Source organism: Octopus bimaculoides, chromosome 4 (genome assembly GCF_001194135.2).
Source record: "Octopus bimaculoides isolate UCB-OBI-ISO-001 chromosome 4, ASM119413v2, whole genome shotgun sequence".
NCBI lineage: Eukaryota > Metazoa > Mollusca > Cephalopoda > Octopoda > Octopodidae > Octopus > Octopus bimaculoides.
In genome coordinates, this window is record NC_068984.1 from 90,914,574 (window position 1) to 90,922,370 (window position 7,797).

At 33.5% G+C, this 7,797-nt stretch overlaps 2 protein-coding genes across 11 annotated transcripts in view; one reads left to right on the forward strand and one right to left on the reverse strand.

The window, feature by feature from the left end:
• Positions 1-908, reverse strand: part of LOC106883142 (6-phosphofructo-2-kinase/fructose-2,6-bisphosphatase) — a 160,856-nt gene extending 159,948 nt beyond the window's left edge. For 6 of the 9 annotated variants that reach the window (XR_008263976.1, XR_008263975.1, XM_052967237.1 and 3 more), the window contains exon 1: positions 764-869. Coding sequence is in view for 3 of the 9 variants with exons in the window: in XM_052967238.1 (XP_052823198.1) it covers positions 72-140; positions 764-800 (106 nt within the window). In the remaining 6 variants the exon portion in view is untranslated. Of the gene's footprint in view, positions 1-71; positions 141-763 lie in introns of all 9 variants that reach the window. The other 3 variants (XM_052967238.1, XM_014934033.2, XM_014934035.2) reach the window with 3 other exon arrangements.
• Positions 909-1,178: 270 nt separating this feature from the next.
• LOC106883143 (ubiquitin thioesterase OTU1) lies at positions 1,179-7,121 on the forward strand. 2 transcript variants are annotated; one of them, XM_014934041.2, is made up of 2 exons: positions 1,179-1,661; positions 5,856-7,121. In XM_014934041.2, the coding sequence occupies exon 2, from the start codon at positions 5,864-5,866 to the stop codon at positions 6,797-6,799; it is 936 nt and encodes a 311-aa protein (XP_014789527.1). In that variant the 5' UTR covers positions 1,179-1,661; positions 5,856-5,863; the 3' UTR covers positions 6,800-7,121. The 2 variants fall into 2 exon arrangements, with proteins under 2 accessions (XP_014789527.1, XP_014789528.1); XM_014934042.2 differs by lacking the exon at positions 1,179-1,661 and adding an exon at positions 1,866-2,059.
• Positions 7,122-7,797: the final 676 nt, after the last annotated feature.

Genomic DNA, 7,797 nt, shown 5'->3' on the forward strand with positions numbered 1-7,797 from the left:
GTTTATGATTCTGGAAAAAAAAAATTGTAAAATTTCAATTTTTCAGAAGGAAAAAAAAAAAAAAAAATTACCTAAATTTTTGAAATGCCGTTTTTTTTCCTCTGCAGATTCGGAATCTCCGCAGTCGAACAGGTGGGTTTCTGTAGAAAAAAGGAAAACCGAAAGGGCAGTGCGGTCCATGTCCTTTACCTCCGCTCACTTAATTTTGTGGCTATGTGTGTGGCAACCAGCGAAATAGCCAGAACTCGAAATAACAACGCGCGGTTAACCTTCAAGTACTGTACTACATAATTCAATAGTTCAACTTTCACACACCATTCAATTTATGTACCTTTTGATATAGTTTCACTATAATCCAATATTCGTAGTATAAGGAGTAACAGCAAACTGTACGTCTACCATATCAATTGTACTGACATTTAAACGTTTGATATTTTATGTAATACTAAAGTTACAAAAGAAAAAGAAAGAAATTGAAACTAAGACAAACATTTATTTACATTGGAATATTGACAGATGCATGTATTAATAAAAATAAAAAGAAATTTGAGTATTATGTAGTAAAAATAATTTAGCGTACTGTTCATAAGGTTTTTGGAGAAAAGAAAAGTGATGATAAAATAATTTGAACATAACATGGTAATTTCCACCTTGTATATTTATAGATGCATGCACGCACGAGTTGTTCATTTGGGAAATCAAGCATCACAATCTGAATGAAATGGAAGGGTTTCAATTGGTGAAATTATTATTGAATACTCACCTTTATTAAGAAGTGGAACACTGGATTTGAGTGACATAATCAACCAGTGATACAATAGTCAATGCTCCGCTTAATGCTTCTCTCAACTTAATATCACGACGACAACTCGTTGACAGGAAGTGACGTGATATTGTATCTCATGGCTTTCGTCTGAACTTATCGATACGGTTGTTTTAGAGAGGAACAGAAAATACACACTATGGAGATTTGTAGTATGCATGCATCTTCCTCTATGATGTATATATACTTTCTAACCACTTGCGATAAATGTTATTTATAACAAAGTCTTAACGAAAGTTATTTAGAACAGAATTAAAAGAAACTGTGTAGCCCTTACGAATTGTCACACAGAAAGTGGGGATTTATTCGATTATTTTAAAATTAAAAAATGAATTTAATTTTATTCAACATTTTCTTTCGTCTGTGATTAATAACTTACGGACATTTCTCTTAAGTAGGAATTACCTGCTGACATGGTATTTTACTAGTCACTGAAGTGCGATTTTGGGGTACTGCCTTCGTATCGACCTCAATACCTGAATATTTGTTCATGCATTTCTTATTTTATCTATTTTTATACGTCGAACCACAAGACATAAAGGAGTACAACAAACACAGACATAATATAAATTTTGTAACCAAACGAAAGAATAGGTCGTGTCGATTAATTGCTCAGGGAGAAGTAATGATTAAAATATAGTTTATTCAAGTTAAAACTAACAACACATTTATAAACCCCAAGTTCCAGAATAATAACTGACAACTCCAAACGGAAGTGACGTAAAACATATTTAATGTTTACGAGAACACAACTTTGTTCTCGTGGAATATATCTCATCTGATGGAACAATTTGACGTCTTCGGAAACGAAGGCTTTCGGTAAATTTCTTCATAAAATGTAGGTTGGATGTTATTCTTTCCTAATATATTTTGTTTGATTGCTTATTTTTTTATTTTCAAAAAATTCTGCATTTATATTAACGATCCTTAAAAATATATATATTTTAATCTCCAGTCGCAGCTATTGCTTTTCCATGGGTTTTCAATTCCAAACCCGGCGCCATTTCAGAGTTCCGAATTTCTTTGTCCAGATCTGATCGCTTATATTTTCTTATATTACTAAATTTTCTTTCAACATTTCTAAGCAATTCATTTTGCATCTTGAACATGTCCGATAATGGATTATTTATATTTCAATGAACCATTATATTTACTCCCCAAAAGAAATTCTTTCTTGCCGGTATTATTAAGACAAACGTTCCTAAGTCAATACAAAAGGGTTTCCAGTTTGTGTGTGTGAGTGTAAAGAAATATTTATGATTATATTGCTTGATCTAAGAATGAAAACTTACTCAAAACACGAGATCGTTGTTTATGAAAATAGTACGATAATCTTTTATTTTTTATTGTTCTACAAAACCAAAACCATCGCGATGTGTATAAGATGTGTAGCCTATTTCAAACCTCTTTCTATATAGTTGATAACATCGTCAATGATATCAAATATACTACTTCATGCCTCATCATTCATATATACAATGACTGCGTGCCTTATCATTCATAAATATAAATACTTAGCAACACACACCTAAACATTTCTGAAACTTGATCTTAAAATGTTTCTCATCTGGCCCATCCAAATTTACCCCAAATAATATCGTGCAAAGAAAAACTAGATGATGCAAATTATCCTAGATGAACTTCATCGAAAACGAAGTCTATTCTAGATTTAACTCATACCTGAGAACAACAGCGTAGTCAGACATGCGGTGTGTGCGATGTCACAGCTCGGACATGTTACTCTCTCCACTTTGTTGTTTTAGTTCATCTCAGATCTATTATCAAAGGCGTCCTAGTCGTGACTACCTCATCTTTTTATGTATCAAGGTCTACATTGTTCTATATATCGATTATATAAGATGCTAGGGTGTGATTTGAGGGTAATTTTTGTAGATCGAGCAGCAAAAATTGACTACAGATTGGTGCCCCTCTCGATTTTGTTTCTTCATAAGTTTCTGGAAAAAAAAAATTCATATTGTGTAGTAAATCTTTGCAGGGATACGTTTTTGAGAGACTGATTATAAATAATATATTTAAACTCTTATATTTCGAATCACCGTCCACTTCGACTTTGTTACCTCATAACGCTCTTTAAAATGGATATTTTAAATAGAATTTTGCAGAACTACGTTTTCAAGAGCATAGATTATATAATATTCATGTTTCAAACATATAAAACTGAAAAATAACGAGACTTACCTTAAGTTATAGAAATTGGTCTTAACTAAGTCGGTGGAGAAGAATAATCTGAAACTAATCCAAACGTTTTTTTATTTATTTTGTTTGTTTTGTTTTTCTGCATTTTATCTATACAATTATAATCTACACACTCTCGAAAATGTATTTCTGCAAAATGTGATTAAAAAAATATGCCAGGACTGGGGAGAATGATCCAAAACTTCTCTAATACAATTTTTTAACGTTATTAACGTAGTTGTAATGTACATTCTCGACAACGTATCTGCAAAATTTATTTTAAAAATATGGTATACTTTTGCTATTATACCCGTTTCACTTTGTAAATGTGATTTACCTAATGAGCGAATGGTTTTCCGACGATTTTAAGGGTCAGATTCTTTCAAACCTCAAAACCCATAGGAAGGACATAGGCGGAGGTTGTTCGCCACCCGACTCCACTTCCCCCACCCCCACACAAATTTCCCCGTCATTTTTAACTGTATTTTTGTTCTTTTACAGTTAATCAGGAAACATAGGTGATAATTTTAGTTCCTGCATTATTATTTTGTTAACAACTTAATATCTAGAACCCTAAAGACTTATCCTGAATTATGATAGATTTGTTTGATCAGAAACAAATTTCTTGAGACTTCAAATGTTTCTTATTGTTTTTCTTCTCATTCCCAATCTTGTTTTCTTTTAGAATTGACATAACTTTCTAAAGATATGCTGCATTATTCTTTATTAACACTCCAAATAAAAATGTGATAGTGGATGTGAGAATATGATTTTGTATTGAACGTTGGGCCTCACAGAGGCAATGACAAGAGACCGAGACCTTTGGAGATATGTTGTGATCGAGAAGACCAACAAGTAAAGTGAGATCGCAGCTGTAGCTGATACCAGTTTCGCATAATCAGCCAATTTAAAAGTACCTTTGAATCGCCGGGCAACATGCTATGCTTGAGAAGACCTGTTAAGTCAAGTGAAATCATAATTGTAGCTGATGTCAGGGCTCCCTGACTGGCTCTCCATGCTGGTGACATTTAATAAGCATCATTCAAGTGTGGGTCAATGCCAGGGCTGCCTGACTGGCTCTCTGTGCTGGTGGCACATAAAAAGCACCATCCGAACGTAGTTGATACCAGTGCTACCTGACTACCTGACTGGCTCTTGTGCCAGTGGCATGTAAAAAGCACCCACTACACTCCCAGAGTGGTTGGCGTTAGGAAGGGCATCCAGCTGTAGAAACCTTGCCAGATCAGACTGGAGCTTGGTGCAGCCTGCTGGCTTGCTAGTCCTCTGTCAAACCGTCCACCTATGCCAGCATGGAAAATGGACATTAATTGCTGAAATCTACTGGGTAGGACTCACTACTTTATAACATCAAATTTAATGTAGACTATTTCGTAAGTAACAAGTTTATTAGCATTAACTGGAATATGTCTCAAAGATTTTTTTGACTTCATATTCTTATTAAATGTCCAGAACATCTCCTTTTATATAGTAATAAACCTTTTGCTGCTTTTCAGTTGTGATTCAAAAGTTTCTTTCACTTTTTCACATGCTAACATAATTGTAATGGTGTAAGTTCAATATGTATCGTTGTCATCACCATCAAGTAAACAACGGCTACATCAGTACTGCTGAGAGTCCTTATCAAAATTAAGCAGCACACTCTGGTTCCCATGCTATTCAGCACATAATGATAGACAGTCAAACATGTATATGCTTGCTTGAGAAGAGGTCTGGAGTAAAATGCCAAGATTTCATGTACTGGAAAAAATAAATTATATTAAATATGCAAAGTGAGCTATTAAAGAAAAATATCATGGTTTGATCAGGATTCAAATTGAAAATATTTCTTGAAGTGTTACAGAGTTATGAGTTGTTGATTAAAGCCTAAGTAGAGTTAAGGTTTAGCAAAAAAATAACACAGTGGTAATACTGATTGATGGAATTCTGCTTGTAATATGATCACTGGTATGCACTTAGTATGCTTCTGTTCAGAGAGAATTTTTTACATGTCAGTACTAAAACCGTTTGTCACCAAAGCCACTCAGAATTTACTTCCATTACTTCTTTTACTTGTTTCAGTCATTAGACAGTGGAGTATGCTGGGGCACTAGCCTTGAAGAATTTTTAGCTGCCTGAATTGACACCAGTACTTATTTTTTTATAAGCCTGGTATTCTCTCAGTTTCTTTTGCTGAATTGTTAAGTTACAAGATGTAAACATACCAACACCAGTTATCAAACAGTGGTGGGAGACAAACACACACACACCTGCATGCATATTGTGTGTGTGTATATATATATATATAGGTAAATGATAGGATTGCTTCAATATTTCAGGGGTAGTCTGAAGTATCCAAGCAACCAGGGGATATTTAAATCCGGAGGCACTCCTGGGAATTACTTGTGTGGGTACCGTCTTCGTTAGAAGGTATCCAGAGGCTGGTAATTTATTGTTTAAACTGCAGTTTATAATTATAGTTATGTGGAGAATGAAGAAACAAACACAAGAAGAAGCAAGTCAACTGAGCTAGTTAGCCATTGATTTAATTATGTGGAGATTATATATATATATACACACACACACACACAGTGGGATTCTTTCAGTTTCCATCTACCAAATTCACTCACAAGGTTTTGGTCAGCCTGAGGTTATAGTAGATGACACTTGCCCAAGGTGCCAAGCAGTGGGACTGAACCTTGTGAATGAAATGTACTCACAGACTGTGAAAGTTATTATCTTATTCCTTTTTAAAGTATTTTGTTATCAATTTACTTTACATCTATCATTTTCATATGAATGCATTCATCAACTAATATGTATTTATATCTTTTTGCAGCTTCCATCATGAGTAATAATCAAATCAGACTTCAGTGCAAGAGCAGTGCTGGTAAACATGTACTCACTGGTTTAACTATGCAGTCTACTGTTGCTTGTCTGAAGCAGCTTATTACCAAAGTCACCAACATTCCTTCAGAACAACAAAAAATCTTTTATGGTTATCCTCCAAAGCATGCTAATCTTAGTGATGACAACTTACAGCTTTCAAATTGTCCTTTCCGATCTGGAGATCTTCTTATTGTGGAAAAGAGCCTGGGTTCAAAGGTCAAAGATTCCTCTAGTAAACCAATTTCTTCCATTGAAAAATGTACTACTATACCAAAGACTAGGAAATCATCAGGTATATTAATACGAAAGGTTGTACCAGCCAATAATTCTTGTTTGTTCACAAGTGTTAACACAGTGATGAATAATGGATTGGTTGATCTTTCATGTGCTGATTCTATGCGGAAATTAGCTGCAAAAATAGTTATGAATGATCCAGTAACATATTCTACAGCTTTACTTGGACAGGAGAATTCTAAATATATTAACTGGCTTTTAAAAGAAGATTCTTGGGGGGGTGCTATTGAAATTTCTGTGCTAAGCAAACATTATAATGTCGAAATTGATGTGGTTGACACACAATCAGGTCGTATTGATCGATTTGGTGAAGATCAAAAATACGATAAAAGAGTATTATTGATTTATGATGGAATTCACTATGATCCTTTGATATTGGAACTTGATGATTCTACATGTGAGACTATTTTTTCGACTAGTGATGATGATGTGTTGCAGCAAGCCCTTGAAATTGCAGCTGTTGCTAAAGCAAATAGGCAATTTACTGATGTGAATAAATTTACTTTACGTTGTATAGTTTGTCAGACCCAGTTAACAGGCCAGTCAGAAGCTCAACAACATGCTGAGCAGACTGGTCACATTCAATTTGGACAGATTTAATTATGTATTCCAATTATCAGGTTAATCAGTTGTGTTGGTGTAACTTGTATGATAAGTGTCATGTACTTTATATACAATCAACATATTCAGTTGAAAAATTTTTAATATATGTGGGGTTTTTTTCGTCTCTTTATTTTTTAGTAACTCATCTTAATGTTTAAAGCATTCAGGGATTTTCTAAATTTTATCTTCAAGCATTTGGAATCAAAATTTTTAATTTAATGTGCAAATACAGTAATATAATTTAATGTCGAATGTTATTTGTTGAATTGAATAGGTCTTAAGTAATTAAATGAACTATGTCAATATAATTATATATGTATGTATGTGTGTGTGTGTTCGTTTGAGTGCACTGATAAAAAGTTCTTGTTATTGTTATATATATATATATATATATATATATATGCCAGTCCTCAGACAAACCGTCCAACCTATGCCGGCATGGAAAGTGGATGTTAAACGATGATGATATATATATACACACACACACACCACATAATATTTACATACATACATACATATATATATATATCATCATCATCATCATCATCATCATCATTTAACGTCCGCTTTCCATGCTAGCATGGGTTGGACGACTTGACTGAGGACTGGTGGACCAGGAGGCGACACCAGGCTCCAATCTAATTTGGCAGAGTTTCTACAGCTGGATGCCCTACATATGTATGTGCATATATTTATATTAATAAACATTGAGAGATCACTATATGGATCCCTTGTATGCTAACAATAGACATCAAACTGTCTTACTATGCTAGTAACACACTAGATGTTTATGAGCTAGACAAATGAAAAGAAATAAACATATATATTCATATATATATATATGTGAGTGTGTGTGTATATATATATATATATATATATATATATATATATATATATATATATATATACATGTATGTATATATCTATGCATATACATATTTATATGTATTATATATGTATATATATATAAAGGAATACAAAAAATGGGACACTAA